Source organism: Mesoplodon mirus (genome assembly GCF_964341445.2).
Source record: "Mesoplodon mirus genome assembly, chromosome: 15".
NCBI lineage: Eukaryota > Metazoa > Chordata > Mammalia > Artiodactyla > Ziphiidae > Mesoplodon > Mesoplodon mirus.
Genome location: NC_138991.1, coordinates 16,177,063 through 16,201,764, shown reverse-complemented (window position 1 = coordinate 16,201,764; position 24,702 = coordinate 16,177,063). Strand labels below are relative to the sequence as shown.

Sequence of the window (24,702 nt, the reverse complement as noted above, 5' to 3'; positions counted from 1 at the left end):
GCAGTACAGAGAGATAATATCCATCCAGAACGTTTGAAACTGAGGTATGAGATCTACACTGCAAGTGACTGAAACGTGCCATATGTACTAAAATGCCGGAGACAGAGAAGACGCACAGCAGTTTCAAATATCACACCCCCTCCCCCAACGGAAGCAGCCCCACTCCAAGCCACTTCTCACATAAGAAACTTCATGTGCCATGTCTCAGGTGAAGAGCACCAGCGGGGGTTTATTTAGTGATGGTTAATGATTCTCTCAAACAATACAGGGCAGGCCAGCTAGTTTATTCATACTGAATCTAAACCTTAGATCTCCGGCTTAACAATAACATAGGAAACCTTTAAAGACACAATAAATCTTGCATTAAATCAGAGCTGGTTTAAACCAGTCATAAAACTTCTAATACTCTGGGCTGGCAACTACAGCATGACAAATGTTCAGTCCAGGTACAAAACCACATTTCATTCTCCTTGGCACCCAAATCTTAAACAGATCTGAAAAATGCTGAAAAATTGTTTTTCAAAGGCTTTCACCATAGACCCACTGCTACCAGTCAAGCAATTGTTTCTTCATCCCCCAGGAACAGTTCTAAATGAGAGGGATTGTTCTTTTGATTGGCTTGCCTTGGTGGGTATGTAAGAACTCAGAGAGTTAAATTTAAAGAATGAAGATTAACTGAGATGCCAAGAAAAGTTTTTACTGCAAGCACAGTGAGCAGAAGGAGATGTCTCCTCACCCAAAGCGGCCGCGAGGTCTGTCGTTAACTAATCTGACAACCCTTCACTGGTTAAAGCATGGGAATGAGCTTCTTGCTCTCAGGTGTACATCATTTCTGCCATGTGGGACATTTTCTTGGGAATATACAAGTAATATTCCATGTAGCCTGACAGGTCCTCAATGGTCACGTCATCCACGAAGACTCGAGCTTGCTCAGAACAGGAGCGGGGGGAGCCAGACAGAGTTCTTGTGTGAAGCGACTGAGAGTAGTCCTCCAACGTGGATCTTCGCTCTGGGGCTAAGGGAGGGACGTTCTGCAGGCCTGAAAAGGAATATACCTCCATATCATGCCACCTCTTACACTGGCACTCCTTGCCTATGCATGCACATGGCTTGCCTTGGTTTAGCCTGGAAACGGATTGAAAGTCAGAGAGATCATTGGCCTTGAGACTTGCTTGGGAGACCTGGGGAGCATCAGAGGAGTCTTCCTCCTTACTCTCTGATGGAAGCCTTGGAACCGAAGCTCTCAAAGGCTCAATAGCTGCCCCTGTGTGATGAGTATCGAGAGAAGTTGAGCATTCTCCTGCATTGAACTCTGGGGTTGAAATTCCCAGCCCACTGCTGCCATCAGGGGAGTCCTGGCTTTTGTGCTTGAGCTGGCTGCTGGAAGAAGCAGCTATTGTACTGCAATGTATAAACTTTGGAGGATGAAGGACAGGAGACTTAGAACGCCGACGACGCTGGGTCCTCACTGCTCCTCGTGAAGACTTCCTTGTAGACCTTAGAGGAAAAAAATGCACAAGATGTTGTTGGAATACAGAGGTCTCCTAAAGAGATTCTTTAAGGTAGTTGGAAATTTGCCACCTCTCTGGTTTATGCGTCTAAATAAGTTTCCCCCAAAGAGATGTGCCTATCTCTATTTTCAAGCTGCCTAAGTCTCTGAGTCTCAAAAAATGTCAACATCTCCTTATTACCAAGGTATAGAAACAGGAGAGGTAAAGGGTAGTTTTAAATCGCACTTCTTGGACGAAACATTTGGCGCAGAATACCTGTCTGCCCTGCCCAACCCTTGGCTTGGGAACCTCTGACCAGTGGGTCTGGAGAAGCACCCTGCACAGACAACTTAGACTGATGCTGTAAAACCTCAATGTTATGCTCCACGCCCTGAATGCAGCACAGCAGCTTCAGTACCCTGTGGGGCTAATGCTACAAATAGCCACTCTGCCGTGATTACTCAACAGAAGAGCAGATTTAGAATTCATTTCTATCACTGGGAACAGCTGAAAAACACATTTAGACTCTCTGAAGTTTTCAGATATTGGGAATTATCAGACATACTGTAACATTTTATACAATTTTAAATAAATAAGAATTGAGGGAGTTCCCTGGTGGTGCAGTGGTTAAGAATCCACCTACCAATGCAGGGGACTCGGGTTCGATCCCTGGTCCAGGAAGATCCCACGTGCCGCAGGGCAACTAAGCCCGTGCACCACAGCTACTGAGCCTGCGCTCTAGAGCCTGCAGGCCACAACTACTGAAGCCTGCGCGTCTAGAGCCCGTGCTCCACAACAAGAGAAGCCACCGCAACGAGAAGCCTACGCACCACAACGAAGAGTAGGCCCCGCTGGCCGCAACTAGAGAAAGCCCACATGCAGCAAGGAAGACCCAACGCAGCCAAAAATAAATAAATAAATAAATAAATAGTCAATTAAAAAAAAAAAAAAAGAATTGAGCAAAGAGAAAAAAAGACTCAAAATTGCCAAGCAAATTTGAAAACAGAACCAAGCAGAACTTTAAAAACTTTGTAACTGAAATTAAACTAAATAGATGGGCTAAACAGCAGAATACATACAGCTAAGAAAAGAAAATACTGGAGGATAAATCTGAATTATTTACAACAGGGGTCAGCAAACTGCAGTCTGTGAATCAAATCCGGCCCCCCACCTGTTTATGTACAGCCCACAGACACTGCTCCCACAGGCTAGAACTGTGAGCCACGCAGACATGCCTGCGGTGCCCCCCGCTTTGCCCCTGCTCTTCCCTCCACTCCCTGTGCCTGTCTTCCTGGCCAGCAGACATGTGCATTACACCACGGCCTGGGGCCCTCACTGGCTACCATCTACATGTTGGGGCTCTGCCGTCAACAATCGCTAGGTACTGAGAGGTAGAATCTCAGTTTGTGCCAGGCTCTCTGGAGGAGAGAGGGTGTGCTGGAATCTGGGTGCCACTGAGGCAGAGAGTAAAACTGACCCTGGCAATGCTCCCTCCCCACCCATCCCACCAGGCTCATCATTTCAGCCTGAGACTGTCTCAGTGACTGAACACAAAGTGTGTCCACCAGCCAGGATGGTGAACAACAAGCAAACAGGGCAGGGCAGGAGTTTTCTCCCTTTTTAAGTACCTACAAAATATCCCTGGATCTCACCTCTTGGCCTCCAAAGCCTAAAATATTTATTTTCTGACCCTTTACCAAAAAAGTTTGCCAACTCTTGACCTAGAAAGCAGCACAGAAACTTAGAGATTTGGAAAAATGTAGAAGTTAAGAGGTATGTAAGACAGAATAAAAAGTCTGGAGTCTCTGAAAGAAAGAATACAGTGAATGGGAACGCAGGTAATTTTTTAAGAGATGATGGCTGAGAAATTTTCTGAATTGATGCAAGAAGAGAATCTATAGATACAAGAAGCACACACTAAAGCAGGACAACTAACTGGAGAATACCAAAAACAATAGGAATACCTTAACAGCAGCTAGAGAACTAGGCAGATTATTTCCAAAAAAAAAAAAAAATTATTTGAAAAAAGATCCTATAAGTAACACATTTTTAAACTTAATTTAATGGACATATATAAAACCTAAGAATGATTAAAGGAGAGCCATTCTTCTCAAACACACATAGAACATTTATAAGAATTGACTACATTCCAGGCTATACAGCAAGTCTCAGCAAATTCACAATGAGAAGAAAGCGTCTTCTTTAACCGGTGCATCTTGGGTTCTATATCATAACACTCTTTTCTGGATACTTAGGGAAGAAAATCCAATAGTATGTTAAGGTGTTGGGATAAAAATCATCTGCAATGAGAAGCTCTTACCCATGCCAACTGTCTTTAGATGCACATGTGGTTTTAGGTTTGGTATCATCCACTGCTGTTCTGACTGATGCTCTGACACTTGTGCCTTCTGCAACAGACAGAGATGCTATGGACCTGAAGACAAGAACAAAGTTTACTGCTTATAAAACCATGAAAGGAGGAGAACATATTGCTCTCACCAACCCAATTGCAACTTGTATAAAGGTATTAATATACCTTTATTATGTTTCTAGTTTGGGTTTCTCAAGAATTGCTCAGCCTTTAGTGTAAATTTTCCTCCAAAACCAAATTTGGAGGATCCCTAAGAGCTCGCAGTTGCAAAATCATAAGCCAAAGAATGATTCTTAAGTATAACCAGCAGTGGGATATAAATAGACTTTTAGGCTGTTTATCTGGGGCAGATCAGGCCTTATGTCCAGGGAGAAAGCTAACGACAATGACCACTTACTTTATATGGGCAAACCAGAGCCATGGAAACTAAGCTTAGGAGCAAAAACTTTAGGAGACTCAATCTAACTTTAGGAGACTCAATCTAAATGAATACTTTTTCAAACAGTATACAACTTATACAAAAATATTCTAATTTTTACAACCAATAAACTTGAAATATTACTCAGAGCTAAATCTCTGCAGTTTAAAATTACACAAGTAACATGGGTTCCCAGTAAAGATGAAAAAATTTAAAAGAGAGAAAAGAATCATCTATAATCTCACAACCCAGAGGTCACCAACATTAACATTTAACATCAAATTCTTTTGGACCTTTTCAATACACACATACATACACACATATACAGGGCTCCTACTATACATGCTGTAGTCTTGATAAATATCCTTTAGAAAGAGACAATCTACTAAGTAAAAAGATGTTCACTAAAATATAATTTAAAATAACCTTAAATGTCTAAAAATAGAAAATACCGTACTATATAAATTATGGCCAATCTGTACAATGGAATATTAGGAATTTATTAAAAATTAAGTGTGCAAAGAACTCTTAATGACATGGGAGAATGTTTATAACATAATATTATGTTATGCTTGTAACGTAAGAGAAAACAGCATGGATAAACACCTGCACATATATTATGACCTCAACTGTGTAAAAAAAGTGAACACTGTTATTACAGATGATCTAGATATTAACTGTGGTATTGGTAAATTGTGATTTTTTACTTCCTTTTTTATCCTTTTTTTGGTTTTTGTGATTTACCCATAGTAAGCATGTATTATGTTATAGTCTGATGAAAAAGACTATGTTGTTTTACAATAAATATATAAAGATTTGTCCTGATAAGACAAATACCATTAGAAACCAAAACCTGTTGAACAGGATCATGCTAAATTCCTGGCAAGGCTTGGTTACTTTATGAGTCAGTACCTCAAATGTTCCATTCCTAAATCAGCAACAATACAAAACAACTAGAAACGTATGATACACTATACAAGTCTTATTCTGCTTAGTCACAGTAATGACTCACCCCTCGTACTCTTATTTGGTTTTCTCGAATGTTCTCCACTGCTCCTTCTCTTTCCATAATTTTACTCAAGGTAGAGCGCATGCTACAAATATATAATATTTGACCATATATTGTACAGATATTTTGAAAAGTTTTTTTTATGTTCCAAGTAATTTTTAGGGGCATGGAACTAGCTTAATTTTATGTTCCGACTTCTTAAAACACCAGGAAAGAAGTCTGTATATCAAGAGTTATATAAATTTATACACTAAGGGATACATGTACATGTGCATTTATACATTCCTAGCATTTTCCTGATTAAAAAATATATATTTCTATACCAGAAATCACAAAGGAATACACTATGACTGCAATCTGGAACTATTTGTTTTTCTGCTTTGTTTCTGTTTCCCAAAATAGCTTATAAAGTACTAATCAATTCTAATGGCAAGATGACCATATTGGAAAATCACTAGAAGATACTTATTTGAAGTATCATGGAAACAAGTGTAAGCACCTGTAACAGCTACTGTGCCAATCTATCGGCATAAATTCTCTCATTTGGTAAGCCAAAAATAGTACTAGCAATAAGCAGACAGCTATAACAACAACTAAGAACTAGTTAATTTTACATGCACCAGGTACCGAATGCATTTCTTCATGTTGTCTTCAAGGTACCATATAAAGGAATGGTTAAGAGCAGAGGTTCCGGAGATAAACCGTCTGGGTTCAAATCCCGGCTCTACCACTTCTTACCAATGTGACCTTTTGCAGGTGACTTAATTCGTCTGTGGCTCCTCTGTAAGCTACATAGTATACTCTGTAGTATCTATCTTCTAAGTTGGTAGTAAGGATTAGATGATGTGTACAGAGTACTTAAGCCAGTGTCTAGGGCATAGTAAATGAGTATTAAATTTGAGCAATCATTATTTACTCCTTGCTGTGGAGTGTTCAGTTTCCATTCATGAAATGAAATATTCTTATATCCATTAAAACTTTGAGATTTCTTCTGGCCTGGGGCAAAGAAGGGGGATGAAGAGTGTCCTGCACAGAACATTTTGCAAAGGGTGAAATATTAACATTCAGATGGCAGCTGGTCTGCAGGTGCTCTAATTAGTTTGGCCAAAGGGTCCAAGATTATTGATCTCAGTGACAGAACCCTGATGAAGAGGTTTCCATAGTGATAGGGTCAGCAATCAGAGCCCATGAAATTGACAATGTCAGCAGAGATTCCTATTGAGCCAATTCACTTTTAGTGAAAAATACTGTGATTCCCGAGATGTATGAGGAACTCTCTGATGGGACACTGCCTAATGTTTGATTAAAAAGAGGTAGGGGGAGGGGGGAGGGGGGAGGGGGGAGGGGGGAGGGGGAGAGGGGAACCCTCCTCAAAGTTAAGAAGAAACCCCAGCCTTGGAGTACAAATGAGCACCTACTTTTCAAAATTTAACAGAAGAGTTTCTTTTGTAAGTAAAACAATGCTGTACAGAATTTGGTAAAATGTCACACTATTAACATTGACACCTTCTACAAATAAAAAGAAATTTTAGAAGAGAAAGAGCTCCCCTGAGGAAATGTCTACTTAAATCTAGTAAACAGTTCCCCAATAATATATTCCATATTTAATTACCCTGATGCATCCACTCTTAATTTCTTGAAAGCAGTTTGTAGACTCTCCTCCTCTCCATCCTTGGCTTCAGATTTCATTGTGAAAGTTTTACACTACTATGGATGGTCCCGTTAATACTAAAAAGAAAATAAAAATAAAATGAACAAAGTGAAAACAGGTGAGTTCAAACATATACTTTTGTTAAAATCTATATTCCTGATACTACCATTGCTTGTTAGGGGGAGAAAAAGCAAATTTCTACTTCTAAAAGGAAGTTTCAATGACTAGGAAACTGTAGGTTTTATTTCTTAAGAGAAGACACAAGAAATAATACAGAAAAAGTATATTTATTATGATGGAATTTAAACTGTCCAAATACTTGATGCCAATATCCTATTACACAGTTTTGGAAACTACGTCACCTAAAATCTGTGTTTAAGTATACTTTTTAACAGGAGGGGAAATCTCTCCAGTTGTAGAAGTCTAGAAACCTACAGACAAAATGACCTCTGCATCAGAAATACACGGGAAAAGCTCAACATATAGGACTCTGAGCTTTAAAACACTACTGAGGGGACTTCCCTGGTGGCGCAGTGGTTAAGAATCCGCGTGCCAATGCAGGGGACATGGGTTCGAGCCCTGCTCCAGGAAGATCCCACATGCCACAGAGCAACTGAGCCCATGTGCCACAACTACTGAGCCTGCACGACACAACTACTGAAGCCCACACGCCTAGAGCCTGTGCTCCACAACAAGAGAAGCCACTGCAATGAGAAGCCCAACGAAGAGTAGCCCCCGCTCACCACAACTAGAGAAGAAAGTCTGTGTGCAGCAACGAAGACCCAACGCAGCCAAAAATAAATAAATAAATTTATTTAAAAAAAAAAAAAAACACTACTGAGTGTTTGTCTCATCCAGCTCTAAACATTTCAGGTAAGAATAATTTTGTGACACATGATAGCGTTTCTCTAAAGCAATCCTGACCCAGATATCAATGTTTATACTCATATTAATATTCATACACACGTATCAAGATGTTACCATTACTAAGGCAGGACTGCAAACATGTTTCAATGATACTGCTTACTCCACACTCAACCTTTGTTTTCTTTAGCTTCAAATAATTTCTTACAAGAATAGATGAACTAGGGCTTCCCTGGTGGCGCAGTGGTTGGGAGTCTGCCTGCCGATGCAGGGGATACGGGTTCTTGCCCTAGTCCGGGAAGATCCCACATGCCGCGGAGCGGCTGGGCCCGTGAGCCATGGCCGCTGAGCCTGCACGTCCGGAGCCTGTGCTCCGCAACGGGAGAGGCCACAACAGTGAGAGGCCCAAGTACCGCAAAAAAAAAAAAAAAAAAAAAAGAATAGATGAACTATACTTGTAACTCAAAAACAAACTTAAAACAAAATTAGGTAAAAAAAAGAGGTAGAAAGTAAAGGAAAAAACTGAAATTATTATTCTACAGATGTGCCTTTAAATGATCTCCACTTAATCAACTAGCTTGATTAACCAAAGTTCTCCATTTCTTCTACCCTGATTTTTATATTTAAACCAAAAAAAAAAAAAAAAAATGATGGGAGAGAGACCAACCAAAGCAACAAGAGATACAACAGAGAAGTTAATCAATTCTTTGACTCTAGTCTCCCTTTTTTTTTTCACTCAGGGTAAAAAATTTCTTAATACCACATCCTGAACAAAGCATAAATCAGTCTCTATAAACATATCACAGGGAATCAGAAAGAAAAAAAAAGTAAAACAAAAAATATAAGATGGGGAATTTTTGAAGCAAAGAATTCACTTTACCTTCTCTATTTCTAGAGTGCCCTTAGGCACTCTCAGGGGGAGCAGTGCCTCTCTGTGGATCCTTGCATCCTCTCTAATTCTATATCTGATCATTTCTCAGGGGTGGGTTTGATGTTATTGTGAGACCTCTAATATTCTACAGGTCACGGTGTCATAACATGTTTGATATAATGTAACCATGTAGTACCCGTGGCAAAATTAAGAAGTGATCAAGACTATTTGTTTCATTTATTAATGTGTAGAAGGTATTTAAGGCAGATCTCTCTGGGGAGCACTGAAAACAGTCTCAAAAGAATTCAGCTAGCTTTCACCTCAACTTCTTAAGACAAAAAATTTAAACACACTCCCCATATGCATTTTGCTGGTTTACTTAACCAGTACATCAATTTGAGGAAACATTACCTGTTCCACATTTCACTGGTTCCTAATTCTTCAGGATTCAGAGGAGGACCCTCTCCCAGATACACAATAACGTCCCATATACTTGGGGAGAGGGGTGAGCAAAGATCACATATTCTATTATTTTTGAAGCTCCACAGCATCTAAAAGGTGCTTCTGTAGTCTATAAACAAATTCTTCCTGCTGAAGAATACGGGGATACAAGGGAGATACAAGGGAGAACCTGACACCAGGACTGTGAACCCTATTCCTGTAAGGACTGGAATCTCATTCCTGCCCTAACACTGTGCTAAGATGCTCTGCACCCAAACATGGAACTTTTAATTATACAGTGTTAACTTAACATTACTGCAGGTGATCTCTAGATGTTAATACAAACATAGCTAACATTCTTGTTGACACACTAAAGGACCCATCAGTTAAAAACCGAAACAGACCAAAATAAAACTGGCTACAGACTAAAACTTTAGGAATGAAGTTGCAACTAAACTAGTCTCAGACTTCCAACATTTTGATTACTCACCTTTTCCCTCAGTTATATTAACCCAGGGCAAAGGTGAATCTTAGGCATGACCGTAAGAGCTAAATCAGAAGAGCATGTCTGTAATTACAAAAAGGCTTATTATGCTCCTCCCTCTTCCCAGCTTCCCATTCACTCAAATCAAGAGCTGTACAACTAACTCCGGGAAACATGTACCTGATTTGCCCTTCTTCATTAACATTAAATTTGTGGGAGGCGTTCTTGCAGTTTTTACTGCCCCAACTTCTTGAAATTGAACAATCCCCCCAAAGATCAAACTTCTACTTTGTTTTAAGTCAAATCACAAGGGGCCTCGGATTTTCCCTAACCTTTCAGAAAACACAAAATTCTTTTAAGTTCCTCCATCAAAAGGGAAAATTCCTGATTTTCTCTGACTTTCAACGAAGAGTTATGTCTCACAATCTTACTTACATCTTGCAGTTTTAACCAATACCTCTTTGAACCTCAAGCCTAGGTCCAAATTTCCAGGACCCTGAAAAGAGCTGAGAACGATCAATAAAGGATCTGCGCGTAAGCGTGTCATCACAACGTTAACGATTTACAACATTTCCCTGCCCACCAGGAAGCGTGGAATCCGGGAAAGAAAATCGCGTCCAACAACTCTGGAAGATGCAAACAAGACTAAGTTGCAACAATCGGCCCCCGAGACAAGACACGTTCACGCTTCTCTCTACTCACTCAACCCCTACACTCTCGGTGCAAAAGCACTATGTTAATTCTTTTTACCCAGAAACTGGATCGGTCGTGCTTAAACATGGAGGGAAAGGTCGGGACCTGGGGGGTTCGGAGAAGGGGGAGCTGTCCAGGGCCCTAGCTGTGCCCGCCCGGGGTCTCCCGCTGGAAAGCTGCCCCTTGAGGATACTCCCCGGGCCAGAATGAGAGACTTGGGTCAGGCCGATAGGCAAGGGATGCAGGAGAAGGCGGGGGCAGAGCCGAAGAAGCACACAACGAGACTGGGGCTCAGGAACTAGCGGGAAAGAGCGGGAAAGGGCAAAGAGCGGCCGAGAAAACCGAAAAGGGGAAGCTACGGACGAGCGGGAGAGGGCGGAGGCGAGGGACGGGGCGGGGGCAGCGGAGGCGGGAAGGGTCGAGAGAGCGGAGCTCGGGCAGGGCCAGGCCGCAGCAGCGGAGGGGGCGCGGAGAAGCGCAGGCCCTGCCCGGCCCAGGCAGCCAGCGCCGGGGAAACGACGCGAGGCGAGGCGGGAGGGCCCAGAGGAAGCCGCCCGCGCGCAGACCGGGCCTGGAGGCAGAGACGCGGTGCCGCGGCGCCTCCCCGTCACGTCTGGGCACGCACCTCCTCGCGGCAGGGGCACTCCGGTGAGCCAGTCCGATCACTTCAGATCGTCTCTCTCCGATCGCGGCGCCTGACTGACCCGGATCTAAATCCGCGGAGGGGGCGACCCGCCCCTCCGGAGGAGCACTGCGCCTGCGTCACTCAGACACGCGCCCCGCCTTCTGTTCGTGCTCCTCCCACCCCAGTGACTAGGCAACGCGGCAGGCGGTGGCTGCGCAGGCGCGGGGCGGTGGCCGCGCCTCTCAAACGCCTGACGCCCGCCCCTCGCGAAGCACGTGCACCTGACGTCATTTCCTGTTATTCTCTTCATTCGTCCCTCCCTCCGCAAAGGATTCGCTATGGAGCGGGTTTTGGGGTGTGCCTGCTTCCTCCTCTCGGTCAGGTGAGTGAGTGGGCGTTGTTCTTCGTTGTCGAGCTGCTTACACTTCCCCGGGTCTCCCTGTGCTTGGTGCTACACCTGGAGTCAGCGAGGCTGCGGAATTCCGCGTGGTGAGGCCAGGGTGGGGGGATTTTCACAGCGACGGAGCCCGTCTGAGCGCTTGGCCCAAGCCTCCTCGATGCTCGAATCTGGACGGCCTGCGACATCTCCTGGGCTCCGACACCAGCCCTGGACTCCCGGGGATCTTCCAGGGCTGCAGAGAAGCAAGGAAGTATCGGACACGGTCAGGACCATGAACGTGACGCCGGAATTGGAACTGAAATGCCTTCGCTTTAATACGCCTGTTGTTTGACTTGAGGCAACTGCGTTTCCCTCCCTGGGCCTGTTTCTCTATTCCGTTAAGTGAGGACCTTGGACTGTTTCAGAGAATCTCGTTTTTTTCAGGCATGGACTGCTTTGAGAATCTGGTGAGAACTGTAGTACACCTCGACAGAGAAACGCACATGCGTACTAAATTTTGCACAAAGTTTTGGACAGTTCACCTAAGTAGGTTATTTTTAGGGATCTTTTCCATTTGTATGACTGACGGTTGCTCAGATGGCAGGCCGAGAAGGGGTGGGCTGAGCAACAAGCTGCCACTCCCTCCAACACCAAGACTGGTTCTGCTGCGCCCCTCCTCGCTCACCACGCCCCAGCTCCACGTCTGCACTTCTCAGAGCTTTATAGGAAAAGATGGCTTTCCTCAGTAGAATGGGCTGGAGTTGGTTACGGCCCATCCTTTGTGTGAGGTTGTCACCTGAACCAAAACTTGACTCTCCTACTCCCCAATACCTTAGCTGTAATCACCTAACTAGATAGGCTGCTGAAAATAGCTTAGTATATTCAACTTAACTACAGCCAGATCTTGGAATGCCTGGTCCATGCCTGGGAATGGAATCTACAGGTCATTGGATAAGGTTGTTAAAGCATGTCGTGGGCCCTGGGTAAAACATTTTAAATCCTTCTTGTTCATAGGAGAGGCTCAGTAACTGACAAGGGATGAAAAAAACCTATTGGGACTTCCCCGGTGGCGCAGTGGTTAAGAATCCGCCTGCCAATGCAGGGGACAGGGGTTGGAGCCCTGGTCCGGGAAGATCCCACATGCCGCGGAGCAACTAAGCCCATGCGCCACAACTACTGAGCCTGCGCTCTAGAGCCCGCAAGCCACACCCACTGAAGCCCGCGGTGCCTAGAGCCTGTGCTCCGCAGCAAGAGAAGCCACTGCAACGTAGAGTAGCCCCTGCTTGCCGCTAGAGAAAGCCTGCGTGCAGCAATGAAGACTCAACACAGCCAAAAGTAAATAAATTTATTTTTTAAAAAAGAAAGAAAAAGTCCTGTTAATTGTGAAGTTCCAACATCAAACCTAATGATGCTAATAATGACTACCCTGTACTATGCAGCAGCCATGCACATGTTCACACATTTAATATTCCTGTGATTTTACACATTTTACAGATGAGGATGACTGGGACTCAGATATTAGATATCTTGTTCTAGCTCCTGTTCTATGTCATACAGTGCTAGGAAGTGACTGTCAGGATTTAAACAGTCTCAAAAGCCTGGTCACCCACTGCTGCCCATCTCTCAACATCTCTTATAAAAGAATAAGCAACAGGAAAGTATTGGGATTTCCCTGGTGGTCTAGTGGTTAGGACTTGGTACCTTCACTGCCGTGGCTGGGGTTCAATCCTGGGTCAGGGACCTGAGATCCCACAAGCTGTGTGGTGTGCCAAAAAAAAAAAAAGGGAAAATGTGCATTTTTTCCATCAGAAGATGCCAAGGGAATTTCATCAAGACCAAATACATTGGGCTTCCCTGGTGGCGCAGTGGTAGAGAGTCCGCCTGCCGATGCAGGGGACACGAGTTCGTGCCCCGGTCCGGGAAGATTCCACATGCCGCGGAGCGGCTGGGCCCGTGAGCCATGGCTGCTGCGCCTGCGCGTCCGAAAAGACCAAATACATGTTTTTAAGCTGTCATTTGAAAATATTCCTTCGGGTAAAACCACACATCCTTGAGGGCAAGGACTGTATCTAGATCAGTTGAATTCCCAAAGCCTAACACAGTTCCTGGTTAGTTCCTAGCTACATACAGTTTTGGTGAATTCTTCATTTTACCTTATTTCCACCCATACGGCATTAAAATCCTAAAAACGAAAACGTCTTAAATGCTTTGTTTTAGGTAAGCATGTCTCCATCATAAAGTTGGGTGCTTTCTGAGGATGTGGCTCATTGATCGGGGAGTATTTGGAAGGCGAGAACCTCTCGGGAATAAAGTCTGTTAACTCACACTACCTGATGTGGCCAGAAATTTCAAGTCATTAGATACAGGCCTGATTCACTGTGTGGTACCTCATGACAGAATGAGAGAGAGAGAAGCCACAAAACGTGACCTGAGGGAACAAAAAGCCCGATCTGTGCTCCATCAGCGACACAGGATCTTTCCAGCCAAAGAAAAAGCCCTGAACTTATGTGGAGACTATATTCAGGAAACTGTCTTGGTATTAACTTAATGCACATAGTAATGCCATCTAACCAGAAAACTATGGTAGCTGTAAAACTCCTTTAACAGTATACTTCCTTCTTGTTACATGAACCTTATAAGTGATTGAACAGAGGAAACCTAGTTCCATCAAATTATACTGCAAAAGCAATCAATTTATATAGGAAGTATTAGATATTAATTAGATATTAGTTAGATATTAATAACTTTGGGGGGCTTCCCTGGTGGCGCAGTGGTTGGGAATCTGCCTGCCAGTGCAGGGGACACGGGTTCGAGCCCTGGTCCGGGAGAATCCCACGTGCCGTGGAGCAACTGGACCTGTGAGCCACGGCTGCTGAGCCTGCGCTTCTGGAGCCTGTGCTGCACAACGGGAGAGGCCGCGATGGTGAGAGGCCCGCGCACTGCAATGAGGAGTGGCCCCCGCTTGCCACAACTAGAGAAAGCCCTTGCACAGAAGCAAAGACCCAACACAGCCAAAAATAAATATACATTAAAAAAAAAAAAAAAAAAAACTTTGGGGAAGGTAAGTTCAAAGCCTTAAAAAAATTTTTTTCCCCCAATGATATGGCTGCCATCCTACAAGTTGGTAATCTGGAAGATAGTCTTATGTTTTAAGTTGCAAATAAATTAATTTATTGCTTACCTTGATATTTTTAAACTGACTTTGGAGTGGAAGATGGTGATGACGATGATGATCCTTTGTGTCGATTTAGAAGGTTTGTCTCGTTTAATTTTCAGAATCAACTCGTAAAACAGGTGCTTTTATTATGTTCATTTTACAACTGAGGAAACTGAGCTCAGAACAGTTAGGTAACTTGCCCAAGGTTACACAGCTTGTAAGTGGCAGAACTGGGATTCAAATCTAGACGTCTTGACCCTACACCCACCTTCCTGATCACTGAGTTACTCCACCTTTCTTTTCCTCAACCCCACTACTGCTTTCACACCCTGACTAGATCAGGGATGCCCGCTTCTACCTGGGATATACTGTTGGGCTTGAGGAAATTGGCTGCCTAGGGTTTGGGACTGTGATGCAGCTAGATGTGTCTTGCCTGTTCATTTCAATTCCCCAGAGGGGCCTTCCCGGGCCACCCTAGTAGCCCCCTTCACACTGCATCCCTTTACTTGGCTATTACACTTATCACTAATTGACAATGTATATTTATTATCAGTTCCCTCACTAGAATAGAAGCTACCTGAGAACAGAGACCTCGTCTCTCTTGTTTATCACTACTTTTTTCATTGAATCTAAGGTGCACATTTTCCCACAATTTAGCACTCCGAAAATCTGAATGCATCTTCTGATCAACTGTGTGTCCTAATTGAATTGGTAGCATCTATTATACTTATAGTAAATGGTGAGTCTTTAAAATGATAATGTCTTAGAGTGGTTGGCAATACAGTCTATCCCCAGGGCCAAAAGTCTGGCACCAAGCTGGCACTTGGTAATTACTTGTAGAATAAAAGCATCGAGTGTTCACTATGTGTGAGAAACTATTTAAATATTTTTGGTCCCCACGATTATCCTGTTACGAAACACCTTCTGCTACCAAAGCAGTGTAGCAGTGGGAATTCCATGTGTGTTGAGCATTTTGGAAGATGGCAAGTAAAGAGAGCTGTGTCCTAGTCGGCTCCGCTCTGCTGTGGGACCACGGTGACTTTCGTGTCCTCAGTTCCCTCTTGTTCTTTGCACAACCTTGCTGAGTACCTGCTCCTTACCCAGTGCTGCGCAGAAGCCCTTGAGAAGCTCACGGGCTAGTTGGGAACCCCAGCGGAAACAGAGGCACAGGACGCCAATGTGGGCACCCGGAAGGGTTGCCTAGCTGGCCTGGAGGTACAGGGGGTGTCTCCGAGAAGGCTTCCTGGAGGAGGTGCTGTAACTGGGTTTCGAATGTCAGGTATTGACCCGGGAAGTGGGAAGGGATGGGATGAGACCGGAGAGAGAGTCCAAGCCCACTCAAGGAGAGAATCGTGTTAAGGAGCTGGGATTGTGTCCTTAAGCAAAATGATGATGTTCCCGTTGGCAGTTTATTTCACTCTGGAAGCCTCTTAGAAAGTAGATGGGGAGGGAGGCCAGCTAGAAGTCACTCTAAATGATCTGAGTGAAGACCAGAACTGAAACAATGGCTGGAGGGCAATAGGAGGCCACAGAGGCTAAAGAGATTAGCGGGACTTTCCAGGGCCTGCTGATCAGAGAGCTGTCCAGCCTGAGTGAATGAGTGGCCAATAGGTGGCACTATTTACTGAGGAGGGAAGTCCAGGAGAGTAGATTGGGGCACTGGGTAGAGAGTTTAGTTTTAGACATAAGGAGTTTGAAATGCAGATGAAAGTGGGAATCACGTCACAGGATTTATCCTAAGAATCGTGGGAGCTATGGAAGAGAAGACAAATGACTGAATTTATTCTAGAAAGATAACTCTGGTTTCAGCATGGATGGCACAGTGGTCTGAAAGCACGTGGCCATAGGAACGGAAAGCAAGTTAACAGATTGAAAGTTGTGTAGATAGGCTTTGGTGAGAGATTGGATGTGAACAGAAGGGGCAGGGAGAGAAAGTCGATGATGACAATTCACTTTCTAGTTTAGCAACCGAATAGGTATTGTTGCCTATTTCTAATGTAACATTGAATCCAGTTGACAGGGAAAAGACAAAGCACCACGTTTAAATGGAAGATCATAATAAAAGCTAATACTTTTGTAGCTTTTCCTCTGTGTCAGAAAACTCATTCTAATTTTCACGACGGTCCTATAAGATTATCCTTATCATCTTCGGTTTCCAGATGAGGAGACTGAAGCCAAGATAAGTTAAGTAACTTGCATGAGGTCACTCAGCGGGTTAGTGATGGATCTGGAATTTGAACTGAGGCACTCAGTCTGGAGTCTGCTCTCACATGGGCAGTGCCTTCCTGTGACGTAGTACCTCTAAGTGATGAGCTCAGTTTAGACACTTTGACCTTGAGAGATCTGCAGGGCAGCCACGAGGAGGTATCCGAGGAACGGGAAGAGATATGGGTCCGAAGTTCAAGTGAGAGATTCGGACTGGAAAGAGATTGTGGAGTCAGCACACAGGTGGCCGGTGAAGCCACAGGAGAGGGCATGGGCCCCCACAGAGAGGTGAGAAGTACCACCAGGAAAGAAACAAGGGGAACCCTGGGAAGCGAGCAGTAAGCGTTCCAGCTGTGGGGAAGGTATCTTCCCTTCTGCACATGAATAAATTGGCATCGGGTTTACAGGTCACCAGCCAAAATTTATTGAGTTCGGTCGGCTTTGGGTACCCTGGCACAGCAGAGTTCTTGGACCTGCAACCCTAAGGACCTACCCTGGGTGGTGGTGATCCTCCCCACCCTCTCCTACCACAAGACCCCACTCGGTGGCCTGTTGGCTTCCTGGACATCTTTTTTTGCCCTTCACCACAACTGAGGGGCCTCTAGCTTCTCCATCTACCACGTGTCAGCATTGTCAGCCCAGGGGCCCTCCCCATCTCCAGAAATAATGTCACTTGGGACTCCAGGTACCTCCTGAAGTTATTTTTAGCCTTTTACCCATACATTTCTTGTGTCTCCAGCTTGATTCTAAGCTTCTAGAGGGCAAGAAGCACATTTCCCCCCAACTTTCCCCTATTCTCCCCCTGAGCCCCATTCACCCTGGGTATGTAGGTTAAATGTCCCTATGCTGTGTGCTCCCATAGCACCTCACACTTCCTCTATCATAGGCAGGGCTGCATCTTGTGTCCCTGGCACCCGGCACAGGGTCTGCCACAGAATCTACTGAATGAGTGAGAGAGTCCGTTAGTCAGTCAATCAGTCATCTTGCTCAGTAAGTAATTAGAGTTGCCCACTGGCTTTCGAGACCTGTAACTGGGGGCTCTTGGCTCCTTTGACGGTTGATTTTAGCAGCACGGCCCTTCACAACAGTCTCTTGTTTGGGGAGGAATAGGCGAGAGGTGGGGAAGTGGAGATTAACTGTGTTTTCCTGTCATTCTGTTCATAGCCCCCAAAGCTATTATGATCTGTTAGTTGATAGTTGCCTTCCTCAAATATTGGCTCACAGAAAGGGGAGGGAATGGGAACTTCGGGATGCTTTGATAAGTGACCGCACTCTATCCCTCTAGGCACTGGTTCTGGTTAAATCTGCAGCAGCTTGAGTCCCAGGACTCAATCCTCAGAGCCTGGAGCGGGGATGGGAGGCTTTTCCTGGTAACTATTGATCACCAGCAGGGGGAGCAAGAGGATCACAGATTCTCTTAAGTGTGATAAAACCCTTTACAGAGTAGAGTGGGTTTTCAAAACTGTTGAAGACTGAGAGTTATGAATCACTTGCCTTCTAGCTCAAATTTTCATTCAACTTTGCAATTTAAACTGTATGATGACATCAGGAAGGTATTAAGGCCAAGAAATAGAATCAACCAGTAAAGCTACAGAAGAAAAGAATCTGTAAATGGTGAGGACAGGAAGGGATTATTGAGAAGAGCTACTGGGGTGCTGGTAATACTGCTTCTTCATCTGATGTTGGTTATAGGAATGTGTTCAGTTTGTGAAAATTCATCAAGCTGTAACACATAGTATAGGTACATTTTTCTGTACATGTATTAAATTTCAATAAAATGTTTTAAAAACTAAAAACAAAACCTCTATGTATAACACAAGATATGTATTGGATTAGGGTGACTGTTCTTTTTACTCCATAAATCTTAACCTTATTGGAGTCACAAGACCCTCTGAAAAAGACCCAAGGTTAAGAACTTTTGCAGCAGCAAAATAGAGAAAAGGAGCTAAGCACATGAACAGATAGTTCACCGAAAAAAGAAATACAACTGACTCTCAAACATATGAAAAGATGCTTACTTTCAGTCTTCAAAAAAATGAATGCTTGTTAAAAGTGCACAGAGATACCAATTGTAACCTATCTGGTTGGCAACAATTCCAAAGTTTGACAGCACATTCGGTGGGGTTGGAGGTAGGGGGTGGGCAGTAGGCAACAGGCTCTCTCAGATATTACTGGAGGGATTGTGAAATGACAAGTCTAGGAATCCACCCTGTAGATGACATTTGTAGAGCCATGCAATGACTTAGGTAAAAGGTTAGCCATTGCAGCATTGGTTGTAAGAGCAAAAAGATTGGAAACAACCCAGATGTCCATCTGTACAGGACCAGGCGCAGAAACCGTGGTGCGGCTCCATGCAGTAGTACTAGGTAGCTGGAAACAGAGGAAGCTCTTTGTGGACTGAGGAAAGCTCTCCAAGATACAGTAAGTAAACAACAAACAAACAAACAAACAAAAAACAAAAAAAACACACAAGATGTGAGCTAAGAATATATATTTGTATTACTTGTGTCTGAATAAAGAAACACTGAAAAGGTATACAGGACAGCAAGAGAAGCAGGTCAGAGAATGGGGGGGCGGGGGAGCCAGATGTTGTACCGTGGACCTTGGGTTCTGATTTTTGAATCCTGAAGTATCTTACCTACACCAAACAACAGCCGCAGCAGATTTAAAGAGCCCTGTTCTGAAGCTGTTGAGCTAAGCTTCTAGGCTCTCATACTTATTATCTGCCAACTGCACAATGGCTGGGTTTGGTTTTTTAAATTTGAATGAAGCTGTGTCTTGATGAGAGTCTTCAACTTATTCTGCATTTGAGCTGCTGTGTCACGATTTCCTGGCTCAGCCTCAACTCCCAAGAATTCTTTCCTTGCCCTGCCTGTGCTCTAAACCAGTCTGCCTCCCTCTCAAGGGTTGACATCTACCTATAATTCATGAGCATCTTATTCTGCCTGAGTGAAAAGGAAAAGGTTTCATCAAAAGAGTGCTCCTGTGCCCTCAGATGCCATCTGAGATCTTGGTCTTCGTCCATTCACCTTTGCCTGTCTCTACCGCCATTCTTTTCCCTTCCCACCTCCTTAAAGTGTCTTCCCTCCAAGACCAGCCCCCACTGTAATGTCACTTTGGTTCCTGTCTCTTGCACCTTCTCTGGAAACTCACACCAAGTTTTCTGTACATGCAAACATACATCATGTCTTCTCCTGTATTTAAAAAAACAAACCCAAAACAAACAAACAAAAAAACCCCACAAAACCCAAACCCACAAAGCCCCTTTCTACCTGGATTCCCCCTAAGTTCCCGTCCTTTTTCTCCCCATTAGACCATAGTCAGTGTCTCTCCTTTGATTCTCATTGTTCAGTCTGCTGCAACCAGACTTCCATCCTCACTGAAACGCTTCTGGCCAAGGGCAGGAGTGGCTTCCTTGCTGCTGAATCCAGCGGCCCCTTTCTCAGCTCTCACGTTGCTTGAGTTCTGAGCACTGTCTGACGCTGGTCGTGGCCTCCTCCTCAACTCACTCCCCTTCCAGCTTCTGTGGTCCCTGCGCCCAGGGCCATCCTCGCTGCCTGTCCTGCTCCGTCTCATCCCCAGGCTCCTCTTCTGCTCGTCTGTGGTCCTCAGGCCTCACCGCACCACGCTTCTCACCTCATTCACTCCCTGGATGAGCCTGTGTCAGAGAATAGAGAAATCCACTCTGACTTGCTTGAGTGGAAAAGGAATTTACTGGAAGGATATCAGAAAGTTCACTCAACAAAAGGGAATGCTGAACAGCCAGGCCTCATCAGACTGGGGACAGAGCCTTTCCCAGGTGCCAGGAATTCGCAGGCAGCCTCTGTGGGGTGTCACCATCAGATGCCACGCGATTGTGATCCTTCCATGCCGCTCTATACAGGTTTCAGGTTCTGAGGGGAGAAGCCCTGGGTGGCCCTGCAGAAGCCGTCAGCCCTTCTCCCCCACTACCAGTACCCGGGGATGACCACTGTCAGCATTTTGTCGTAGTGCTGTGATGTGCCTAGGAGCCAGGCTGGCTCTGCTAGAAGTCCGGCTTCACCACACCCACCCCTCTGTGTGGCCTTGGACATGCTGCCCAAGCCCCTGTGCCTCCATTTACTGCTCTGAAAAATGGGGCTAATGATAAGACCCACCTCAGGGGGCTTAGAGAGGATCGAGTGAGTGATTTGATAGGACACTGCCAAGTTCCTGGTGAGTGTCCAACAAATGTTAGCTGCTATTATTATTTTAAATGTATCTATTTTTTTAATTTAATTTTTTTTTTTTTGGCTGCATCACGCAGCATGTGGGAATCTTAGTTCCCCGACCAGGGATCGAACCCGCACCCACTGCAGTGGAAGTGTGAAGTCTTAACCACTGGACTGCCAGGGAATTCCCTAAAGTATGTATTTTTATTGCTGATAAACTATGTATACAGTTTTATATTCTGCTTTTTTTCATTAAATATTGTAAGCATCTTCCATGGCACAAAATATTCCTCAAAAACATTTTTTTTTTTTTTTTTTTTTTGGCCATGCTGTGCACCATGTGGGATCTTAGTTCCCCAACTAGGGATCAAACCCATGCCCCCTGTAGTGGAAGTGCAGAGTCTTTTTTTTTTCTTTAAATTTATTTATTTATTAGTTCTAATAAATAAATTATTTATTAGTTCTAATAAATAAATTGTTTTTGGCTGCGTTGGGTCTTTGTTGCTGCGTGCGGGCTTTCTCTGGTTGCGGCGAGCGGGGGCTCCTCTTCGTTGCAGTGCGTGGGCTTCTCGTTGCAGTGGCTTCTCTTGTTGTGGAGCACGGGCTCTAGGCACGCGGGCTCAGTAGTTGTGGCTTGTGGGCTCTAGAGCACAGGCTCAGTAGTTGTGGTGCATGGGCTTAGTTGCTCCGCGGCATGTGGGATCTTCCAGACCAGGGCTCGAACCCGTGTCCCCTACATTGGCAGGTGGGTTCCTAACCACTGCACCACCAGGGAAGTCTAGGAAGCACAGAGTCTTAACCACTGGACTGCCAGGGAAGTCCCCAAAACATAATTTTAATGACCGAATTCTAGTCCATTACTTATATTCATAATTTCTTCTGGAGTTAACCATTCCTTTATTTTTGGACAGTTGTGTCTGTGTGTGTTGTATATGTGTGTGTGTGTTTGCTATAATAAAGAACTCTGAAAAACAGCACATACTGTGTGATTCCACTTATATAAAGTGCAAAAATAGATCTATGCTGTTAAAAGTCAGGATTGAGGTTATATGGTGGGGTGGGGGGCAGAAGTCACTGGAAGAGTGCAGGAGAGGGGCAGGCTGTGATGCTGATAACATACAGTTTCTTGATCTGGGCGCTGGGCCTGTGGGCCCGTGGGCCCATTCTAGTTGTGAAAATTCATCAAGCTGTACTCTTAGGACATGTGCACTTTTCTGTATGTATATTATACTTCAATAAAAACAAGAATAAAAATAAAAAGAACTCTGAGCTGAAAAATCCTCGTTTGTGTGTATACATACACATAAAAACGTGTGTATGTGTGTGTGTATATATATCTAAGAATGATGATTTGCTTAGAGTAGAATTTTACACCTGGAACACCTGAGTGAGAAGGTATGAGCTGTTTAAAGTCGCCAGTAACGCACTGATAAATTGCCTAAAAGAAAGGTTATCAGCCATTCGCACACTCAGGGTCCACCTCCCTATACCCTCTCCAGCAGTGAGATGATCTTGTTTAAGTCTGCCTGTTGTAGCTGGCATTCCTTTATAAGGTCACTTTTATTTACCACATTTCACTGAGATGGTAGGAGATGGTTCCCTGCCCAAGGTGCTTCTGCATACATTACCTTTTATAATGTTAGTAAATTAACTGAGGAGTCCCATAAACCCTGGATAGACATATTAACTTGCTTCCTGCCAGGTCCATTTTCCCGTGTGTGGACACATGACCCATGGTGCTGGTAGTACATTGGGTTCTCTTGTTTCCCTGTTCCCCCTGCCCTAAGAAGTTTAGCATATGGCATCTCTTCCTGGGGACAGCACAGTTCCCCAGTCCCAGTAATAGGCTCTAAAGGAACCTGGCTCAGGTAAGTTACAAGCTTAGATGGACAGACCCATTAATCTGAACTCTGCATGTGGCCTTCTCTTCTCAATATACCTGGCCAATCTTTGTCCATATTTCAAATTCAGATTTCCATTCAATGTACTGCTCTGACTTGCAGTTACCCTAGCAGTGTTATTCTAACCTCACAGAAAGAGAGCTTTGTTAAAATGAACTACTGTTTCTAAGTCCTTTATATTTTACAAAATGCATTTATACACGACAGCTTGAATCCCCAAAACAATTCTGGGAGGTAGGTATGTTTATCTCCATTTTACAGTTGAGGCCCAGAGAGGTGAAGCCACTTGTCCAGCTGGAGATTGTCAAGGTCAGATCTTAAATCCCTGCTCTTCCTAAAGCATGGTGCCTTCAGCAAAGGAGAGCCAGAAGGCTGAGAATTACTTCAGGGAGAGGAGAACCCGCTTTGGTTGAAGGAATAATTGCTGAAGAGGAGTTGAGGATTAGAGGCCACAGAAGGAGTGCAAGCATGTTAGGCCTGTGGTTATGAGAGCCTGTGGCTGGACCTGCTGTCGTTATTATGGGGCCCGGGGGTGGGGGTTGGTCTCTGGGACTCCAGACCAGGGCTCCCTCTTGCTCTCTCCAGGGCCCCCATTTCTACCGCTTCCTGCTGCTCAGCCCTTGGGCAAGTTACTGTGCTCTGAGTCTCAGTTTCTACACCTGCAAGATGGAAATAACTACCTCTCTCTGCCAATTTAGAAGAATTACTTTGAGGATCTGGTGAGATGGGGCATATGATGCTGCCTTGGGAATTTTATTTTATTATTTATTTATTTAATAAATGAATTTATTTATTATTTATAATAAATAATTATAAAATTATAACATTTATAAAAAATATAAAATATTTTTAAATATAAAAATATAAAAATAATAAATATATAATAAATTATAAAATGTATAAAAATAATTATAAATTATTATTTATTTATTAAATAAATTTATCATTATTTATTTATTTATTTATTATGGCTGCTTTGGGTCTTCTTTGCTGTGTGCAGGCTTTCTCTAGTTGCGGCGAACAGGGGCTACTCTGTTGCGGTGGCTTCTCTCGTTGCGGAGCACAGCCTCTAGGCACGTGAGCTTCAGTAGTTGTGGCACGCTGGCTCAGTAGTTGTGGCTCGCGGGTTCTAGAGCGCAGGCTCAGTAGTTGTGGTGCACAGGCTTAGTTGCTCCGCGGCATGTGGGATCTTCCCGGACCAGGGCTCAAGCCCGTGTCCCCTGCATTGGCAGGCAGATTCTTAACCACTGCGCCACCAGGGAAGTCCCGCTGCCTTGGGAATTTTAAAGTGTGGGGCACAAGGAATCCCTTAAGCCGTGTCAATTGTGCTGAGGTTGAAAAACCCTGACCTACACCTTTGCCAGTGCTGGATATTGCCATTCTTTTTAATCTTGCCAATCTGGTAGTTCTAAAAATGATACCTTATTTTACTTTGTACCTCTTCAGGAGAATGGAGTTACTTTTACTTCTTCCTTAATATATTATTTGATTTGTTTGTTTGTTTTTTGGCCGAGACGCACGGCTTGCAGGATTTTAGTTCCCCAACCAGGGATTGAACCCAGGCCCCAGCAGTGAAAGTGCCGAGTCCTAACCACTGGACTGCCAGGGAATTCCTTGAATTTGTATAATGAACATGTAATATTTTTGTATTTTTTTGAAAAGTCATTAAAGGTTTTTTAAAAATTTATACCTCTTTGATGGTTTGTATGCAGTCTGTTCTTAAGATTTGGTCGTGTTAAGTGCCTGCTTGTTTTTCCCTGATAAGATGTAGCAAGAAATCCTCAGTGTGGGCCTTGAGAAGCTGTCAATATTTCAGGTTCAAGTCCCCCATCCTCTGGCTTCAGAATTTCTCCATTTCTCTTCCAAAGTACCTTCTCCCAGCAGACACCCAGGCCCAGGAGCCAGCCCCGAGAATCATTTTAGCCCAGAGACACTCCTCACCACAGACCAGGG

General features: G+C 44.2%; 1 protein-coding gene across 1 annotated transcript; it reads right to left on the bottom strand.

Moving 5' to 3' along the window:
• Positions 1-204: 204 nt before the first annotated feature.
• On the bottom strand, positions 205-11,012 carry OSER1 (oxidative stress responsive serine rich 1). The gene is made up of 4 exons (XM_082643536.1): positions 10,918-11,012; positions 6,901-7,016; positions 3,811-3,924; positions 205-1,497 (listed from the first exon to the last, which is right to left on the bottom strand). Exons 2-4 carry the CDS (start codon positions 6,975-6,977, stop codon positions 816-818), a joined length of 873 nt encoding a protein of 290 aa, XP_082499662.1. The 5' UTR covers positions 6,978-7,016; positions 10,918-11,012; the 3' UTR covers positions 205-815.
• Positions 11,013-24,702: the final 13,690 nt, after the last annotated feature.

Bases quoted from the DNA above. Each gene is read 5' to 3' on its own strand.
- OSER1 (XM_082643536.1), bottom strand. From the start codon at position 6,977: ATGAAATCTGAAGCCAAGGATGGAGAGGAGGAGAGTCTACAAACTGCT. The intron at 3,925-6,900 runs GTAATTAAATAT...TCTTGTCTTCAG, and splicing joins TTAAGAGTGGATGCATCAGG to GTCCATAGCATCTCTGTCTG. The intron at 1,498-3,810 runs GTAAGAGCTTCT...TTTTCCTCTAAG, and splicing joins TCTAAAGACAGTTGGCATGG to GTCTACAAGGAAGTCTTCAC.